This window comes from Propithecus coquereli, unplaced genomic scaffold (genome assembly GCF_000956105.1).
Source record: "Propithecus coquereli isolate 6110/MARCELLA unplaced genomic scaffold, Pcoq_1.0 Scaffold516, whole genome shotgun sequence".
In the NCBI taxonomy this organism is placed as follows: domain Eukaryota; kingdom Metazoa; phylum Chordata; class Mammalia; order Primates; family Indriidae; genus Propithecus; species Propithecus coquereli.
In genome coordinates this window covers 1,057,717-1,078,710 of record NW_012151019.1, presented here as the reverse complement: position 1 = coordinate 1,078,710, position 20,994 = coordinate 1,057,717, and the positions used below count along the sequence as shown (strand labels likewise).

Sequence of the window (20,994 nt, the reverse complement as noted above, 5' to 3'; positions counted from 1 at the left end):
AAGGGGAATGCTAAAAATAGAAAGAAACAAACTGTGGTTATTTTACCCAAAAACTCTATGGGTAATACGTGATGTGAGACAAGAAGAATGAATCAGCTTCTTAGAGGAGTTCTCCAAGAGCAGGGCATTGCAGGAAATGATGGGTTTTGAGGTATGGGTTGCACACTGCTCAGTCCCCACAGCTAACTCTCACTGCTAGCGTCTCGTGAGTGCTCACTACCTGTGGGCACTGGGAGAGCTTTTCCCCGTCAGTGTCTCCATTTCGTCCAGCAGAAGAAGCTGTTGAGTGCTTCTCAGGTGCCAGGCAACACTGTCCCGATCCCCTTGGTACTCAGTGATTGGATCACTCATGGGTGCTCCCAATAGCTATGTTGCAGATGTCTCCATTTTGCAGATGAGGGAAATGAAGCACAGAGAGGTTAAGTAACATGTCCGATGTCACAACGTGACAGAGACAGAATAAAAACCCAGAACTGACAGCCTTTGCAAAACTCAAGCTCTCGCAAGAGGTTTGCGATTCACGAGAGTGTGAGATTCACCATGATGCCATCAACACATCAGTGTCGGAAGGGCATGCCTTTAACTCGCACTTGGGTGAGGCAAAGACATAAAGTGTAACCATAATATTTGTACCCTCCTAATACATTGAAATAAAAAAATAAAAAATAAAAACAAAACACATCAGTATCAAGAGGTTGCTTCTCCACACCAGTCTCTTTTAATAATAATCATTCCTTACCTTTTTATGGACTTAGTACATTTTGATTCAAATATAGGTTAAATCTCTTTTTAGGATCATGGGGCAGTTGGTGAAAAGGTCTGACCCAAGAGAAGAACTCAAAGGCATTCTGGGTGATGCTCTGACCTGCCCACACATAGAGATCTCCACTGCCCAGGACCAGTCACCTAGAATTTCTCCCTTCCTTGGTTTAAAAGGTCCCCACAGTCCAGCGGTGGTGACCATCAGCACCAATCAGCACAAGTGTTCGCCACATTTGTCCAGGAGATGGGCTCTGCTCCCAGGTACAAACTTATCTATCAACTTCAACTACCTGACCCTAAAATCACATGCCTGAGCATGGGAGATTTTCTCAGGGCAAGAAGAGATCCTACCTGAGCTAGACAAGCAGGCCTTTCTAAAGCCAGGGGAACAGGCGGGAGTGAAATGGGGCTGTCCAGGAAACGTGGGCAGGTGGCCCAGACCGCGAGGGCTGGGCAGCTTGCTTCCTGAATGGGCATCCGTTGCTCTCTCGTGGCTCGTCTTCTGGAGACGGGACCAACTGGTTTTCTTTTTCTAGCAGCCAGCAGAAAAATGTCATCACATGAATATGTCATTGTCACCGTCTTCAAAGCCCATGAACCAGAAAGTAGCTGGTGTCCTCCTGGCCGGGTGGTTCATTTCAGCCATCAGGGGCAGGCTGCAGCCTTCTTCCATCCCTCGTCCCGCGTCCCACGTCCCGGTCCTTCATCATACGTCCTCTGCCTGGTGACTCTTCTGCCGGGTCTCTGTCCCACTCTCTCCATGCACATCGGGCCTCTGAGGGTCCCCTGTGAGGCCAAGTGGTGACCCAGACATCTCAAAGTCTTCCAGTCACCTTAGTGCAGCAGAGAGGAGCAGGGAGGAGGAAATGGTAACACTTGTTCATTTCTTTGAATGAACTTTTGATCCCAATCCCTTTCTCTGACTCCTCTTTAAGGCCAATAACTCTTAGATTTGCCCTTTTGAGGGTGTTTTCCAGACCTTGTAGCCATGTTTCATTCTTGTTTATTATTTTTTCACCTTTGACTGTGTATTTTCAAATAGCCTGTCTATTCTTTTGCTTGGTCAATTCTGCGATTGAGAGACTCTGACGCATTTCTCAATTTGTCAATTGAATTCTTAAGCTCCAGAATTTTTGCTTGATTTTTTAAAAATTTATTTCAATCTCTGTTAAATTTCTCTGATAGGCTTTCTGAATTCCTTCTCTGCATTGTCTTGAAGTTCATCGAGCTTCTTCAGGATAGCTATTTTGAATTCTTTGTCTGAAGGTTCACCTACCTCCATCACTCCAGGATTGGTTGCTGGTACCTTAGTTTGTCTGGTGAGATCATGTTTTCCTGGGTGTTCTTGATACTTGTGGATGTTTGTCAATGTCTGGGCATTGAAGAGTTAGGTATTTATTTTAACCTTTGCAGTCCGGGCTTGTTTGATCCTGTCCTTCTTGAGAAGGCTTTCCAGATACTCAAAGGGAATTTAGTGCTGTGATCTAAGTCTTTGGTCCCTGCAGCCATATTAGCACTGGGGTGACTCTTGCAGACTCTTGGTGGTACCACCTTGGTGGACTTGGATAAGATACAGGAGAATTCCCTGGATTACCAGGTGGAGTCTCTCACTCTCTTCCCTCACTCTCTGTACTGGGCTCTCAGAGTTGGGGGAGGAGTGACATGGGCACTCCTTCGTGGCCACCAGCATCAGGGCACCCCTGAAGCCAGCCCAGTCTCGCCCGAAGTCCGTGGTGTGCATGTGTACTTTGTGTGCAAGCCGCTGGAGTTTAGGGTTGTTTGTCACCACAGCAAGACTAAGCTGACCTGACTGGTTCAAGGTTTTTCAAAGAAACTCTTAACAAGAAACTAGAGGCCAATCCAAGCGCATGGAAGCATGAAGTGGTCAGAGCGAATGTTTCTTGCTCAAGGCAAACAGAGGAGGCCGCAGATGAGGCTGACCACCCACTTTCGGGGCATCCCCTGTCTCCTTCCCTTGCCTCATCTCTGTGTGGGGAACCCCAACAAAAGGTCCAGCTCCAGCCTGGGCCTTTCCCTTGCCCACTTCCTCCTCAGGCCACCCTCCACTGCAGCTACTACAGCCACAGTGGCTAAAGTCCCAAGCACTGCGGGCACACTGACTCCTCCCAGGGCCCACGAGGAGGGCACCATCCTTATCCCCGTCTTACAGGCAAGGAAACTGGGGCCTGGAGAGGTAGAGCAACTTGCTCAAGGTCACACAGGCAGGAAAGGCAAAGCTGGGATCAAACACAGGCTGCGTGGCTTCCGCGGTCTGTGCTCCACCACTACTCTAAGGAGGATGGTACCCAATGAAGAGAGAGCAAAGAGGGAAGAGCAGTGACTCAACATGGCAAAGAAACAGATTTCCTGCAGCTGTCTCGTTGTTGCCTCGGTTCGCCCTGGTGGTGGACGTCAGAGGAATGAGATCAGGGAGCAGTGGAGTATTGTAAGGAAAGAGCAAAATAAAACACATACCAGACTAATAGACACCATCTGTGTATTTAAGATGAATGCTCAATGATTGGAGGAGTCTGCAATTGTTTTTTTTTAGAGACAAGGTCATTCTCTGTCACCCAGGCTGAAGTGCAGTGGCACAATCATAGCCCACTGCAGCCTCGAACTCCTGGGCTCAAGTGATCCTCTCACCTTAGGCTCCTGAGTAGCTGGGACTACAGGGGTGCACCACCACACCCAGCTATTTTTAAAAAAATTTTTAAGGGGCAAGGTCTCACTATGTTGCCCAGGCTGGTCTCGAATTCCTGGGCTCAAGTGATCCTCTCACCTTAGGCTCCTGAGTAGCTGGGACTACAGGGGTACACCACCACACCCAGCTATTTTTAAAAAAATTTTTATAGAGACAAGGTCTCACTATGTTGCCCAGGCTGGTCTCGAACTCCTGGCCTCAAGTGATCCTCCTGCCTTGGCATCCCAAAGTGCTGGGATTATAGGTGTGAGCCACCATGCCTGACTGAGCATCGAATTTTTAAAAGTTTAAAAATGGAAATTGAGACGAGAATCCAAGGAAGTAAGCTGTCTCTGTCCTTGAGTGCCCTGGTTTGTCCCTTGGGCTGGACAAAAATTCTTTGCTGGACCAAACTTCTGTCAGGCTCCTGAACCTATTCCCAGGCCCATCTGTGCATTTCCTTGTAAAATCCAGTTTTAGCAAAAGAACCTTGTTCTGCCAGAACCCCCATCTCAGTATCTGCTTGGGCTCCTCATCCTTCCCCATCCCCGGCTGGTTTCTGCTCACCCGGGCCCGTCTGCAGAAAGAATCCTGTTAGGTTAGTGTAGCCGGGATCCCCCGACCCCTGATGTTTCCTCTTAGTAATCTTCCATCCACCGACCCCCACTTGCTCCTGGGCTATAAACTGCCACTCACCCGTGTTATGTTCATAACTGAGCCCAGTTCCACTCAGAGGGCTTTTCCCTAACGCAGTAGTTCTGAGTAAAACCTGGTTATACGGCTTTAACTACTGTCCGGCTCTGGCTTTTCTTTGACAGGCTCCTAGTGGGAAAATGGACATGAAACCAGACACGATGTCCTGGTTCCCGGGGGAAGTAATTGGGTTGAAGAGACCAGGAAGTGACCTGAAGGCGGGGGCAGGGAGGTGGGAAAGGAGCAGGAACAGAGGAGAGAAGCAGAACTTCCAGACAGTCTGTGCTCCAGCGGATGCCCCTTTCTTCCACGAAGCCGTTCCGATCGCCCTGCCCTTGAACAACACCCCCAGCTCGGGCCCCCAGAGCACGAGCTGGCATGGAACACACTCAGCACACCATGACTCCCCACTTTCGGCTACTTTCCCAACGTCGGTGCTGTCATTCAAGAAGCACAGTTGGCTTGTGGAGTTCTAAAGGATTGTAGGTAACTACTGGCTGGCAGCTGAGTCCCCAAAGCCTGGCCACTCTCAGGAAGAGGCAGGCCTACACCATGCTGCCCCCTCCAGTCCATAAGTCGATGGGCGGATGGTCATTCTCTCTTAGGAGGCCACAAGCACACCCAGGGTCTGTGCGGCCCCAGAAACACCTGCGGAGAATGCCTTGCCCTGGCGGATGAGAAAGAACCCAGGTTCCTGGAGAGCAGTACATGCCCCAAACAACCCCACTCCCTCTGCAGCCATCAGAGGGTGCTGGATGCTTGGTCCAGGAAAACCATAGTCCTCTCCTCCCTCTTTGAAAACCCCATACTTTCTTCCCCACTGGGCTCCACAGGGTGGAGGGGTCGTTCAAATTTGCTTTATAAATGAACAACCTTCTCCCCAACCCCACACTCCCCAGACCCCCAACCCGGTGATCAGACTGCTAGCAGTTCACCAAAACCCAGGCCCTCTGCTCCTTTCTGGGCACATTGCTGGACTACATTTCCCAGTTTCCCTTGCAGTTAGGCGTGATCACATGACCGAGTAATAGCCAATGGGATGTGGGCACAGGTGACACACCTACTTCCAGGCCCTGGGGTGAGACCCCTCCCCCCCCACCAACCATAAGACTTCTCTGTGCTCTTTCCCCCTTCCAGCCTATTGGCTTGGACTTAACCCTAGGAAACTGGAGGCTGCATGCTGAAGGTGGCAGAGCCTCCCTCAGTTGGTGTCCCTGCATGTTCCTTCCCCACTGGCCGGAATCTTGCAGAGGAGTAGGAAACCAGCTTCCTCTGGGTTCAGGCCATTCTGCTTGCTGTTGCTGTTGCAGCAGCTAATATCCCTGCTCCTGTGTTCTCCATAGCATTCCCCTCCCTCCGTCTGAAGTAAGCTCCAAGAGGCAGGGACAGTGTTTTGCTCCTGCTGTGTCCCCAGGAGCGAACAGTGCCTGGCTGGAGTGCACACTCCACAACTGTCTGCTGAATACGTGAATGAGTGAGTTGTGTTTTCATCATTCTGCACGGGTCTGGTCTCTATGGGAAGACCCCCTCGCAGCAGAAAAAAGAACCTGCTTCTGCTTTCACTTCCCAGTCCACTTCTGGGCCTAGAAAACCAACCTTTAACTCAACTCACGTTTGGGACTCAGCCTGAATGCTCCCTCCTCTTTGACACCCTCTCCGAGTCCTCCCCATGGTGACCTACATCCTCTATGCCCGCCCGTCAGAGGTCTCTTTGCAGTGACACCTGCCACACTGCACAGCAAGAGGTGTCTGTCTCTCCTGCCCCAGCATGTCGCTCACCTTCCAACCAGACTGGGGGACCCCTGAGGCCAGGAACTCTGTCAGTGCCCGACACTGGGGCACAAGTGTTTCTTGAGAAGCAAGCTCTGGGGAATAGTAAATGGGCCTTCATCTTTAAGTCTTGCCACTCTGCTGCTAACCAAGGGTAAAGAGCTTCCCACAACACCTTGGACCCATTTACAAGAGGACATAAGCCCGTGCGTGTAATAATCTATGGATTCTTCTAACAGGCCTTTTGGGTCTTCATACCTGGCATGTGCACACACGGACCCTGAGGAGGGGAAATCGGTATAGATGGCTGAGCCAGCAGTCCACCAGGGGCCCGAACCTGACGACACTGCGTATCAGCACAAACCTGCCTTCGACCGGGGCCTCAAAACGTTTTTCCGCCAAGGCTCATCTCATGCCTGCTTCTGGCAGCCCTGTGCACACACAAGATTTCCGTCTTTCAAAGCATCTTCCCATTTGGCCCTCAGAAAAGCTCTATGATACAAGCAGGACAGTGACTATTACGTCCATTTAACAGATGAGAAAACCGAGGCTCAGAGAGGTGAATTGACTTGTCCCAGACCATGGTTGGAGTGTGTGCTGAGCTGACACTAGGACCCAGGGGCCCAGGCAGTTCCTCTCCTTTTCTTTCCTTTTTCCAGCACCCTTGCTGAGCTAAGGAGGAAACTTTGGCCACGAGGAAGCAAAGCCAACAAGCCCTGACAAGGGTAAGCGGAAACTAACATTGACTTTTGAGTGATAAACTGAACTCAAAACCAGCCTGGCCAAGTAACTTCATTTAACTGAAAGTTTTTTTCCCCCTTCTAATTTTATTCTTTTTTTTTTTTTTCCTATTTTACCACGCACTTAACACTTTAGAGCTTCTAATTCTAAACACGTCTGGTGTAGCCAAGAGTCCGTGGTTCGCGGGGCAGCATTTGCCGCTGTTGCTGCTGTGTGGCTGGAGCCAGAACGGGGAAGATCGGTACTCACTCGATTTTTCCTCTTTGATGGTGTATTCTAGCACCTCCGACGAGCTCTCGTGCAGGGAAGGAAAGTGGACACACAGCGCCAGGTGCTTCAGGCTGCTGTCCCTGCGCACCAGGAACATCTGAAACACAGGAGGGGAGGGAGCTCCGTGAGTCAGAGATTGGGGTGGAGGTGAGGAGGACAACAGTGAGATGGAAGTCACTGGAAGGTTCCCGAAATGAGGAGGCAGGTGGAGCAGTGAAGCCTCCCTCGGGAGCCAAGTGTCACCTGGCCCGTGTCCAAATCAAGGCTGCTGGTGCCTCGATTTCTCATCTGCCCACTGAGTCACGGAGTGGTTCAACTAAGTCCAAGTTCTCAAAGGGTGCTGTAGACACAGAGTCCGTGGGGGAGGGGGGTTAAAACTTCCATGCCCCCCAACTGCCCCCCCCAGATGCTGGTTCTGTAGGAGGGGCCTGGATCAGCCTACTCTGATGTGGGTGGTCCAGAGTCCCACCCAGAAAAGCTCTGATGTGCCGGAGTGGGGCTGAGTTTCAACTCACACCCCAGCATGTTCGCTCCAGGGGAGGGCGTTGGAAATAATCACAGATATAAGTCAATTCACACTTTTTTCCCCCATGAAAATAGAAATAGCTAATACTTAACGTAGAGCTCTCTCTGTGACGGGAACTGTTATGATACTTCACATATATAACTTGCTTCATCCTCACAATCACCCCATGACATGCGGCTTGTTATTATGCCCATTTTACGGATGAAGAAACTGAGGCACTGTCTGATCAAAACAGGACACCCCCTCCTCGAGCTGGTGTGATGACTGAGTTAATACCTGCAGGGGCTTGGCCCACAGGACATACTCCGGAAGTGGGGGCCTGGCCAAAGCTCACAGCTGGAAGGGGCAGAACTGGAGTCAGCCCCCAGATGCTGGTGTCGACACTTGGGACCTCCATGACCTCCATGCCACCGGGCCTCTCCGTGCAGACCCCAAGTCCCACCCAGTACGACCTGCTTCTCCTGTGGGTGTGCCCTATTCTGACAAAACCTGCCGCTGGGCTCCCAGGACGGATCTGTGCTCTAGTGCCAACAGTGGCCCACGTCTAAGCCAGAGCCGGCCTAGTCACAGACACTCACTCCTACTTCTCCCGCTCGGGGCGCTGGTTCTGCTCCAGTGAGGGTCCTAGGGCAGTGCCCTCCCCAGGGCAATCACAGGGAGGGGGCTCTGCTGCCTTTCACAAGCTCTGTTGTTTTAGGATGTCCCTGTTAGTCTTGGTTGGCCCTGAGCAAGCTCATTCTTCCTTACCAAGTGATGCCTTCTGGAATGTCCCCAGCCTGGGGGCACAGTCTCCCCACCCCCTCCACCCTTGTCCCCACCCTTGCAGTCTAAGCCTCGCCCACTGGGCCCCACGCCCCTGGGCTACAGCGTGGAAGGCCAGGAGGCTGCCAAAGCTGCCGTGGGAAGGCTGGGGGGTGGGGGCGGGGGAGCGCCCCAAAGACAGGAGGCTTTCAGGGAGCACTTCCCCTCCCGCCAAAGCATACTCTGCCCTGCCACCCCTTTGGCGATGCTCCAAATTCTGCGGCCACTGTTACGGATCACTAATATTTGTAAAGGAGAATAAAAATCTCAGGACTACCCCCCCAACTCCTGATGCAAAAGGGAAGGAGGCAGCGTCAGGCAACACCTGCTTCGGAATGAAGGGCAGTTACTGACATTAGGATCTCCAGGGAGAGGTAAAAGCCCCCAGGCATCTACTAGGATTGTCCCCACAGGTCATTCCTAAGGAGATTCCTTGCCGCTTCCTACGAACAAGGACATGCACACTGTAACTCTGGGTCTACAGGCTAAGTCTAGCGCCTAAAATTAAAGTCTGTTCCATCCCACACTAATAATGAATTACAAGTTTATCTTCCCAGGTGCGGAACAGAGACAAGATCAAACACTCTTCCACCTACCCAGGGACATCTACACAACTGATGCTTCCTTCACTCCCTTTTTCTCTTCTAACATTCGCCTTATCTTATGTAACATGTGGATTTTCTGGGCCTGGCAAGAATGTAACCATTTTGCCTCACTGCCCGCCCCCCCGCTTTGTTTTCCTTTCTGTATGCCCTGTCCCCCTGAGATACTGCAGCTCCCAAATCCCCCTTTGGACAAACAGTCACAGAGTTGTCCGTGGTTTGTGCTTTTCCCAGGCACATCCTCAAACGTTGGTTTAATTAACCTCCATTGATTGAGATCTTTGCCTCAGTCAGTTATTTTGGGTTGTCGTATTATTACTACATTGCTATGTCATCAGAATCATTAATATAACATTATTATTCCAGTTGTTAATAAAACACTGTCATAATGATAATGCTATTAATGATTGATAGCAGCTAACACATGTTGCCCCCTAGTCTGCCGCAAGCCCAAACACCAGTGCGTTCGATTCCATGATCTCACTTTATTCTCTTACTAAACCTATGGGGGGAATGCGATTATTATCCCCACTTTATAGATGAGGAAACTGAGGCAGAGAGAGGCAAGTCATTCTCAAGATCACAGGGTAGTAAGTGCTGGGGCTGAGATTTGGTTCTAGATCCTGGGCACTCAACTTCCCCTCTGCCTGGCTTAGAGAGGGTGACCTTTCCCCTTACATCCTGGTCTCTGACGAATCCATCAGTCACTGAACCGCGGCTGGAAGTGAGTTTGCCTGCCCCTCTCCTTGACGGGGCAGAGTAGAGAGAGCAAGAGAACCAGAAGCCCACAGAGGGAGAGGGAAGGGTGCTCCTGGGGGCGGAAATGCTAAACAGGCAGGGGTGATGCCAGCCTGGAAGTGGTGCTGCCCAGAGGGCCCAGTAGGACATTTCACTTCTAGAAGTTTCTGTCAGCCCCTGCTCTCCACTCTGAGACAGCACCTCAGCTCAGCCACTGTCTTGCCCTACTTTGAGCTGCAGCTCACTGAACTTATGCATTAACCTGAACTTGAACTGACCCCAGGGCATGTCGTCTTTCAAAGGAAAGAGGTCTCTTTGCCTCTTCAGAGGTTCAAAGTCGAGCTGCTCCTAGCCCAGGCCCAAGGGAACCACAGTGTGTGGGGGTGTGTGTGTGTGTGTGTGGGGCGGTGTGTGTGTTGTATTTTTTAAAAAAAAAAAAAAAACAACATAGCTGGTCTTTGTCCCCGTTCCTGGCACAGAGCTTCAAAAACTCTTGGAATTTCCTGAGCCATAGGAGTGTCTTTTGTTATTCATAATGAAGCCCTTTGGACCTTGCCAGAGAGACCAAGCATACAATTAGCCAGTTGGAACTCAGCCCCACCCCTGACTCCCAGGGAGGAGAGAGGTACTGGAGATTGAGTTTAATCACAAGACCGATCATTAGATCGATCACATCTATGAAATCAAACCTTGATAAAACCTCTGGACTTCAGAGCTCAGTGGCGCTTCCTGGACACACTGATGTGCCAGGAGGGACGGGCTCCTGGCTTCTAGGAGAGCATGGGGGCTCTGTGCCCCACGGGCCCCAGACCATGCCCTGCGTGCCTCTTCCATCTGGGGGTTCCTCAGTTGTATGTATGAGTGTGGGTGAGTGTGTGAGCGTGGGTGAGTGTGGGGATCAGGGTGGTGTGCGTGTATGTGAGTGCGTGTGGGTGAATGTGGGTGTATGTGCGTGAGTGTGTGTGAGTCAGTGGGGTGAGGGTGGCGTGTGTGGAACGAGCGCTCTCTGGGGCTCCCCCAGGGCCTCTCTGCTGAGCAACAGCCAGTGGTGCCCCTGGGAAGGCTGACAAAGCAAACTTTGACCCTTGACCCCTAAATAGGGCAGGATGTGGGGCTGGAGCCCTCCTGACCTGAAGCTGAATCCAGGTTTTCTTCAAAGGGAAAGTGCTCCCTTTGCATGTGTGGTGCCCATGTGAGAGGACGCATGCCCAGGTCAGGGGTTAGAAGCACACGCACACAGCAGAGCTGCCCACGCCCCTCCTCCCGCGTCAGGGATGGCACAGGAAGGAAGGAAGGGCAGCGTTCTTCAAACTGCAGGTCACGTCCCTTTGGTGAGAACGCCACCAACAATTTCTTTTTCCAGAATAAAACAGAAGAGAATAAATAGAAACCCTTGCCTGTAATAAGGGTAGGCTTTTTGTTAGTGGTGGGGTCTGCACGGGCCAGGGTCACAATACAACATACTCATGGTTACTTCCCCTCACTATTCTGACACCCCGCCCCCACTGATCTCTCCAGGGTGACAGATCACCATTGCCAGCCTCAACTGGGACCTCCCTCGATGCCACTCTTCAACCTAACCGGCTCTTTCACACCCAGCACGTAACTGTTTATAGGTGTTTTCACTTTGCTCAGACATGGACCCTGTTCTCCACCCTTACGTTCCAAGAGAGAAAGAAAGAAGACAGGAGCCCCCCATGACGGGAGCTCCTCCAGCTGAGGGCAGGGTCCAATCTGTGCTTCTTCCTGGGTTCCCAGAGGGCCCTCAGCAGCCAGTTACCAGCTTTGTGACCCGGGGTAATTATGTGGCTTCCCTGAGCCTCAGTGCTCTGATCTGTAAATGGGAGAAGTAACACCTACCACCACCCAGCTGTAACAAATAACGAAACTTTACTAGTATATGGAGAATTAAAAAAAAAAAAAATTGGAAAAAAAAAATGAACCCAAAGTTCTACCCCTCAGTGTTGAAAGAGGTAATGGAGATATTGCATAGGAAAGCACCCAACAGGGTACTCACCAAGGACCAATCAAAAGGTGGAGTCCACTTTCACCTGTTGGTGGAAACAGGGCGGCCTTGGGACTGGCATTGATCAAAAGAACATAGCAGAAGAGACTCTGTGTAGTCCCGAGCCTAGGCCTCAAGAGGCATGTCAGCCTCCACACTCACCCTTTTGGACTGTTGTTGTCATGTGAAGAAGCCTGAGCCAGCCTGCTGGAGTTGTGTAGCTCGGCCAACAGCTAGCACCTACCACAAGTCACACAGTGAGGCCATCTTAGACCATCCAGCCCAGTTAAGCTGCCAGGTGATCCCAGTTGCATAATCAAACCCAGAAGAGACCAGCAGAAGAATCACTCTGCTGAGCCCAGCCCAAATCGCTGACCCACAGAATTGTGAGCAAAGATGGTGACTGTTCATCGTAGTTAGGGGTGGCCAATAAAGCACGTGGAGCAACATTTGTTCTCTAAAAAAAAGAACTGAGCCTAGGAGAAGAAAGCCATTTGCCTCTGAATGGGTGAGATGGCTGGAGCTGGAGCTGCCATTTTGCAACCATGAGGATCAAACCTGAGGACCAAAGGCCAACACTTTGACGATGGAAGAACAGAAAAGTGGGAAGAATCTGGAAACTGAATGCATCACTAAGCTACTAAACTAGCTGTGACCCTAACCTCCAGATTTCTCATTAGGTAAACAATAGTGGCCTTATGGCTGAAGCCACCGTCAGCCGGGTTTGTTGTTACTTGAAGCTGAAAGCATCCCCCACTGACCCACCCTCAAGGAGTACAGGGACATGGGACCTCAGCCACTGGGTATCCCCCTCCTCTCTCCCTTCTATGTGGTGTTCCTGAGGAGTGCACGGAGCTCAGTGGGAAGTTTGAAAGCCAGCCATTGAAAGGGCTATACAGGTGACTTCAGCAGAGTGCCCGCTACATAACAAGCCTCAGTATATGGTCCTTCCTGCGCCAGGCCCCCACTAGCTGCCTCCCAGCCCTGAGGACAGATGGCACAGGGCCCCTAGCACTCCTGTCCTGACTGTTCACGGATGGCTCCAACAATCAGAAAGGCAGCAGGGTGGGGCACAAGGGGCCCTGCACGAGGAAAGACATCCTGATTAGCAGCTCCAGACTTCTGGCCTCAGCAGCGGGAGTAAGAGCCAGGCGAGCACTGAGGGAACGTGGGGAGGCAAGGGAGGGACCGGGGCCACCTGTGTTCGCCTCCAGGACACTCACCTGAGGGATGCCCGGGGTTCCTACAAATGGAGCGGTCACAGCCATGCCCACAGTGGGACCCTCCATTGGCCACTGCTCCCGAAAGCCTCCCCCATTAACCAGGCCACCAAGGAACCTGCTGCACCCAGCATCCTTACGCAACCCCTCTCCTCTCTGGGAACCAGCCATGTCTGCTGTCTGGCTGAGTCAGCTGTGCCTTCTGTTCCTTCTTCTTTTTTTCCCTCCTCTTTCGTCAGCTCCCCCAATGTACCGGATCAGGAATTCTCAGAAAGCAGAAGAATCCTCTTCCCCCAATTGTACAAACTGCTGGACGGCGCACCCCCTCTGAGGGGCCGATTTTCTTTGAAGAGCTAGGATTCCCCATCCCAACACCTCCCCACAAAAAACAACAGGGGGGTAGCCGTAAGAGCACTGGGCTGAGAGTCGGGACACTTGTGTCCTTCCTAGCTCTAATGCCAGTTTGCTCTGTGTCCTGGAGCAAGTCACCTCCCCTCTCTGAGTTGGCTTTTTCTAGTCTGTAGTGAGGGAGAGGCTGAAGGATCCCAGGACTCCTTCCTTCCAGAAGATACTCTTCCAATGTCAGTGCCCCTGGGGTGTTCCCACCCCCCAAAAGGCTTGCATGCAATCCAGGAGGGGGTACAGCCAGCCACGGGACCCTCTCCCTGTCTACCTTCAGCCAGGGTGGGTTTCGGAAAGACCAACTGATTTCACCAGTAGCTGGGACGTAATGTGCTTAGGGAGAGAATTATGCAGCCACCGCACCCCCTCACCCTCTCCAGATACATACGTAAAAATCCAAAGCTAAATGCACTATAAATGGTTTTGTTTTTACTATCCAATTTTGGCCTGGACAACCCAGAGCTGTCTGCTTTTCCACTTTTGTTATTTTAGGACTATTTTCCAGTTGCTGGGGGAATGTTTCCAATCGTGCCCATTAGGGCAGGAACAGAAGTGGCTGGTTCTTCCGAGAGGCCAGAGCTGCAGGGGCCGTGCCTATGGAGGTCGGCAGTCCGGTGGCCGGAGCCCACCCTGGACACGTGGGAGTGAGTGGGCAAGCTCGTGGCAAACGTCTTCACACCCAGTCCTGACTCTGACAGAGCTAGGGAGTGTGTGTGTGTGTGTGTGTGTGTGTGTGTGTGTGTGTGTATGTGCGTGCATGCACAAAGGGCTGTAAGAAAGCCAAGTCACAAATCCTTCGAACCGCTGAGGACTGGAAACAGAAGGAAGTGACACATTGCCCAATACCTTTATTTGACATATGGGGAAACCGAGGCCCACCTTTCCCATTCCTTATGGCGCGGTTGTAGCATGGCACAGAGCAGCATGTCTCAACCCTGGCTGCATGTCAGAATTACCTAGGGAGCTTTTAGAACAGGCTCAGGCCCGAGGCTCACGCCAAACTAAAGAAAGAAGCATTTCTGGGGGTGAAGCCAAGACACTCTAATTTTCTAAAGTCTTTCGAAGCAGTCAGTGTAGACACAAGCCAAGTCCCACCACTTAGCAGCCACATTCCTCGGGCAGGCTCCGACCAGCTCAGAGCTGAGCTTCCCGCTGACAGAACCAGGTCACACCCTGTTCTGCAGGGCTGTTGGAAAGATGAGTGGTGTGTGACACAAAGCAAGCCTGCAGTAACTGGTGACTGTGCCCTTCCCCCTGGCCTCAGGGGCGAGTGGGGAGGGTGCCTTGAACCTCCCCCATGGCTGGTCCCTATCACAACTCAGGTTACTGCAACTCTTCAGCGAAGCCCCCACTGCCAGAAGCAACCTTGTAAGAGGCTTCCTTCATTAGAAACTACCCTGGCCCAGAAGCAATGACACTCCCATAGCCACGAACACACACAACGCCCACATCTTGGTTCCTAACATCATCTTCCAGTAAAAGGAACCTGGGCTCTAGGACTGGGGCAGGAAATATACAAGATGAGGCTGGAGCATCTTATGTTGCCAAAAAGTGAGGAAGTGCTCTGACAAACAAACAAACAACACACACACACACACACACACACACACACACACACACACACACACACGATGCTGGGGCTATGTCAAAGATACAGGAGCCAACTGAAAAACTCCCAATGGCCAAAGTTGGAACAATTTGAGCAACAAAATAATTAAAGTAGTATTGGATTGTAACCCAAAGTATAAAATAAGTATCCATGAGTCCATATTGATATAAGAAAATGACCGAATAATAAACAGATGGGGCAGGAGAGACAGATCTCTCTTGTGCAGAAGAATTGCAAACACTTTATCAGATATTTAATCGAGGAGGGAAAGCATAACTCCCCATTCCTTAAGGATGGGCTGAGCATGGTGACTTCCTTCCAAAAAGCATGGCACGGAAGGGGAGGGGAGCCGTAACTTCACAGTGGAGGAACCCTGCGAACGCCACCCGCAAGGTGATCCAGGTCACCATCCCCAGTGGTAAGTCATGTTGGCAGTACGGACACTCGATGTGACGAGATGAGAAGGGCACTTTACCTCTGCGGTCTTCCTCCCAAAACACATAGCCCCAGTCTGGCCATCAGACAAATCCCAGTGGAGGGACATTCCACAAAGCTGACCAGTAATCCTCAAAACTGTCAAGGTCATCAAAAACAAAGGACGTCGGAGAAAATGTCACAGCCGAGAGGAGCCTAGGGAGACATGACGACTAAATGTCATGTGGTATATCCTGGATGGGATCCCGGAACTAGAGGTGTAAGCTAAGGAAATGTCAACAAAGAACGGGTTTTAGGCCGGGCGCGGTGGCTCATGCCTGTAATCCTAGCACTCTGGGAGGCCGAGGTGGGCGGATTGTCTGAGCTCAGGAGTTCGAGACCAGCCTGAGCAAGAGCGAGACCCCGTCTCTACTAAAATTAGAAAGAAATTAATTGGACAGCTAAAAATATATAGAAAAAATTAGCCGGGCATGGTGGCTCATGCCTGTAATCCCAGCTACTCAGGAGGCTGAGGCAGGAGGATCGATTGAGCCCAGGAATTTGAGGTTGCTGTGAGCTAGGCTGACGCCATGGCACTCTAGCCCGGGCAACACAGTGAGATTCTGTCTCAAAAAAAAAAACAAAAAACCAAAGTACGGGTTTTAGTTCACTCTAAGGAATCAAGACTAGATCATTAATTGCGGCAAACGCACCACACGAATGTGAAATGTTAACAGTAGGAGAAACTGAGCGTGGAGTATGTATGTGGGAATTCTCTGTACTATCTTTGCAACTTTTCTGTAAATCTAAAACTATTTTAAAATGCAAAAACCAGTTTGAGTGCAGAATAAATAAAGGAGGCTTTTGATTGTCTTGTTTCTGGATACACACAAATCAAAAAACAGGCCAATATGTTCCCAGCACCTTATCAGAGAAGCGGGCTGCAGGGAGGGGAGGCAGGTAGGGGGTGGGGGTGGGATGTGGACAAGGTCATACAGATATTTGGGACAAAGGGGCTGGATCCCCAGCCTCCTGACCACTGGCCGCAGACGTGATGAAGCGCTGCCTCTCATGGGTGCCAGGAGGGGTGGGCCCAGGTGGTCCCTGTAGACCCTTTGAGCGCCCACAGTCTGGAGACCACCCATGGTGTCTGTAGCTTAAAAAAGAAGATGACATCATTGCACTGGTGGAATTTCAGAGAGTTCTGTGGGAGCGCTATTGCATGGCAAAGGGCCTTGCCAGCCTCCCTAAAGATCATACCAGGAAGACTCTGTTCCTACTAACTGTGTGACCTCAGGCAAGTGAGTCAACTTCTCTGTGCCTCCGTTTCCTCATCTGGAAACGGGACACTAATAACGCCTACCCGACAGAAATCATCGTGAGGGTCAAAGGAGGTCATGCATATAGTAACTCAGGTAAAAGATGGCCAATCTTTGTACCAGGGCACGACCTGAGGGCTTTGCTTCTGCTTGAAAATACAGACGTGCACGGGCAGGAGTGGGGCATCAGGGCAGAGGGCAGAAAGGCAACGGAAGGCACATCCCCTCCACCCCGTCGTCCTCGGGGCTGACGCAGCCCTGCGCCTCCAAAGGGGGCAGTGAGTGGGCAGGAGTGGCTGACCTCCTATAGTGCAGTTACCTGCGGTCTCAGCTCTTTTGTACTCAGCCTCTGAGCTAAAGAAGAGTTCTCGGGGCCTCAGCTACCTGGGTACCTGCCCCCGCCTGGGGTGAAGGGGAGCCCAGACCCATTTGCCCTGCCGTCCTTCATTTATTTGCTCCAGTGAACAATCAGAGCCAGGCCCATTCTGCACCCGGGCTGGAGTCAGACATGGAGTCACAAGGTAGATGAATGTGACGTGGTCCTGCTCTCCAGGGGCTCAGGCCAGCTCCAATCCCTCCAGCCATGCTGCCTTCCATCCCCGAGTGCCCAGCTAGGCTCATGCCCACCTTGGGGCCTCACCCTACATCACCCACCCATTCCCCAACAGATCCTCTCAGCTCCCCCATCTCATCCTGCCCGTCCATCCTGCATGGCCCAGCTCAGTGTCTGCCTCCTCCAGGAAGTCTGCCCAGATCACCCCATCTGGATGTGCTCTCTCCCTCCTCCAAGTAACTCGCTGCCCTGCCTTTCACAGAGCACTTAGATACCCCCTCCTCATGCCTTTATGGTTCATATCTGTGTGTGGAGCCCCTACCAGATCCCTAAGAGGACAGTGGTAAGATCATATCTTACACCCATCTCTACAAACATGCCTTATATCTAAACCCATCCAGTACTGGTTGACCTTGGAAAATTACTCGTATGTCTATTTCTCTCCTGCTACTTACTTGGGGCAGGGTGTGCGTGGTCTAGGTAGGTTCAGACCTCGGCCCTGTCACTCCCTGGGCAAGTTGCCTCACTCCAGGGGTCGGTGCTGCAGGTGCCCGCCCATCGCCCGGGCCCTGTGTTTTCAGTGGACTCCAGCCCTGGGACCCATAGCCAGCTCTGCATCTCTCCACCCAGGGCTGTTTCTGGCAAGAGCCAGATCTCCCACTCAACGCAGAGAGAAGGGGCTGGAAAATGAATCCTCAGACCCACGGGCTTTAACCCGGGACTGTCAGGAGTTGTGATACTCAGCTCCCTCGCCCCCGGGGGTGGGATAACCCCGGGAAGTGTGTGAGAGACCCCACCTCTCAGAGCTCCCCAGCTGGAGTCGGCTCGGTTGCCCCAGGGGGAACTTGCATGATGATGTCCCTTTTATTGGCTACTTTCCCCTCACCTGACTCAGTTCCCCTACTGGTACTTCCTGGGATCACCTCCCAAATAAACCAGTAGCACTCAAATCCTTGTCTCCGGGTCTGCTTCTGGGGAAACCCAAACTGAAGCACTCCTCTTAGCCTCAGTTTCGCTATCTGTAAAATGGTGTAACAGCAGAGTCCACCGTGGAGGATTACTGCAAGACGCTACCTGTAAAGTACAGGGCTTGGCATTAATCAGCATCCTCCAGATAGAACCTCTATTGTTATTTTTAGTTGTGCTTTTTTCAAACTTTCTGAAGAGAGGACTGAATCTTTTGACAAAGTAGTCATGACTTCTGTCCCGCCCAGCTTGCCCTGGAGACTCACCTGCCTTCTCCTGGGACTGCCCCTCACTGTCTGGTCCATCCCCACCTCCACACACCCCTCCTCCTGACCAAGAAAAATCCAGACAATGGCCATCCCTCAGCCATCAAACACTTGCCCCTTGGGCTGGCTTTGAGCTGCATCCTCCCAGCAAGGGTGGGACGATAACCCTCAGAACCTACTGGGGAGTGCATGTCTGGCCGGGGTCTCGGCCTGGGCATGGACGCTGGGCCACCTGCCGGCACGAGTTCTGAGTTTATTTTCTACCCAGTTTCATCATCTGAAGCCCTTGGTCACTTCGAAGCTGGAAACGTTTCAGTGGGGAGGAATAAAACAATAGATGCTGTTCTCTCGGGCACTATACTCTCCCTGCCTCCTCCCCTCCCAGCCCCTTCGCGCTCATCCCTCCAGGAAAACCGGCATCCGCAGACTCCAGGCTGACCTGGGCGCTGAGGGGGCTGCTGGCCTGGAGCGCCTGCCTCGCTCTCCCTGGGGAGGGTGTCCCTGGCCTCGAGGGGACACCGATTGCCTTCCCGCCTCCACAGTCCCCACTCCCTGTGCCAGGGACCTCTGTGGCAGGGCAAGTTTGGGGCTCTGCAGGAGGGTTCCTGAGTTCTAGCAATTCCAATTCGCACATACAAATGCTGGCTTGATGGATTTTACCTAGTCTGGGGTGAATGAGTCCACTCGCCAACTGAGCCACAGGTATTTACACGTTTGGGCTATTATCAGACGAGCCCTACAAGCCAAAGGTGAGACCAGCAAAAGTGCCTGTCAGCTGGGGAGACACGAGCCTATCTGTGCCATTGAAGGTTGTGTGTGCAACACAGCACAGGGGCACCCAGACTGCCTGGGTTCAAATCCCAGCTCTGCCCTTCCTCCCTGTGTCCCCGAGGGAAGGGCACTCGATGTCTTCGTATTGCAGTTACCTTACCCGTAAAATGGGCAGAGAAACAACACCTGCCTCTCGGGGCTACTGTGAGGATAAATGGGCAAATTCCCGTGAAGAACTTGGAACACGGTGGGGACTTAGCGAGTGAACCCCTGCCATGACAGGGCTGGGAATCTGCAGGGAAAATGACTCCTGGGAGCAGAGTGGTGGTTCCCGGTGGCTGGGGTAGGGGATGGGAGTAACGCTTAATGAGTTTGGGACTTCATTTTGGGGTGATGAAAATGTTTTGGAAGTAGGTAGAGGTGGAGAGTTGTACAATATTGTGAATGTACTAAATGTCACTGGATTGTACACTTTAAAATGGCTCATTTCATATTATGTGAATTTCACCTCAATTAAAAAAAAGCTTTCTGAAGAGTGAGTTGGTTAGAGTAGGTGGGAAAGATCTTCGTGAGACATTTTGCTTTTTACTTTATTCACTTCTGTCCAGCTTGGTTTTTGTAAGATAATGAACACATATGTGTATCACTTTTATAATTAAACAAATTAAATTTTTTTAAAAAAGTAAGCAGTATGTAAGAGAAATGTGTGTGGGAGGCGAAATAGCAAATGATGGGCTCTGACTCACATTTCGTCACCTGTCATCTGTCCGTCTGTCTGTCCATCCATGCATCCATCTATCATCTATCTACCATCTCTATCCTTCCACGTGACAGGAACACAGCCCTGGAGGGGTGTTCATGTCCCCTGTTCAAAGTGACAAAAGTGAGGCTTAGCAAGTCTAAGCCATTTGCACAACTCACAGAGCTTGACTCCAGAACATCTCTGGACTCCACCACCCAGCCCCTTCCTACGTGCAACGGAGGGTAGAACCATTTTTACTCTGGTTCTGCTACTCTCTAGTCCCGGGATGCCTGGCTGAGCTCTCGAGGTCACAGCAGGCCAGCGTGGCACTCCTGACCCCTCAGGCCTGCCTCTCGGATGCCCAAATGCCCAGAGAGCCCACGCCAGCCACCCGCTGCCTGCTCTCCCCAAAGCAGAAACCAGGCCTCCCACCGGCCTCCCACTCTTGAGTTCTGGAAAACACTGGGGTCGAAAAGCTGATCAACTTCCGTTCTGAAAGGCAAGCAACGGGTGGCAGCTGCCCCCATGCGGGAGCCCAGGCACGCGTGGAGCACAGCGCAGCTGCGCCAGCCCCCAGGTGTGAGGGGGAGAGACCCCGGACTCACCCCGGCCGCCTCCCGGCGCAGGATCCTGGCCGCCTCTGCGCAGCCCAGACCTAGCTGCAGCCACACCGGGCACGTTTTGATCAGCTTCTCCAGGACGCTGATGCCCCGGCGAGGAAGGCAGTTCTTCGGGGTGGCTGGCAGACAAAGCTCCGTGCCATCTTCCTCCTCCTCTTCCTCTCCCTCTCCTTTGCAGACATCTGGAATAGGACTGAGAAACAGAATCGAATGATCAGCCCATCTGTAGCGCGCCCAGTGAGGGCTTACAACGAGTGGGGATTAGACTCAACCATGCCTGCTTATTTCGCATCTATGCAGCCAGCGGCCCTTTGGGGAATTAAAAAAGGAACAAACCATGGTCTTCACCATATGGCACTTATAATTAAGCAGGTGAGACATAGAAACAACCAGCTATAGTATGAGGAGGGAATAAATACAAAAGGAGCACAGTATAACCAAGGTAGCTATTAATAATTAATTAATAATAAATAATTTCAACCCAGGGTGGGTTCAGGAAAACACAGGTGGCATTTGAGCAG

The 20,994-nt window shown here is 51.8% G+C and overlaps 1 protein-coding gene across 1 annotated transcript in view; it reads right to left on the bottom strand.

Annotated features, from left to right (window-relative positions):
- RIN3 (Ras and Rab interactor 3) overlaps positions 1-20,661 on the bottom strand; it is an 86,045-nt gene extending 65,384 nt beyond the window's left edge. Inside the window, exons 1-2 of the mRNA XM_012656736.1 lie at positions 20,459-20,661; positions 6,899-7,016 (exon numbers count right to left, since the gene is read on the bottom strand). Of these exons, the coding sequence (XP_012512190.1) occupies positions 6,899-7,016 (118 nt within the window). The 5' untranslated portion in view covers positions 20,459-20,661. The remainder of the gene's footprint in view (positions 1-6,898; positions 7,017-20,458) is intronic.
- Between the last annotated feature and the right edge of the window lie 333 nt (positions 20,662-20,994).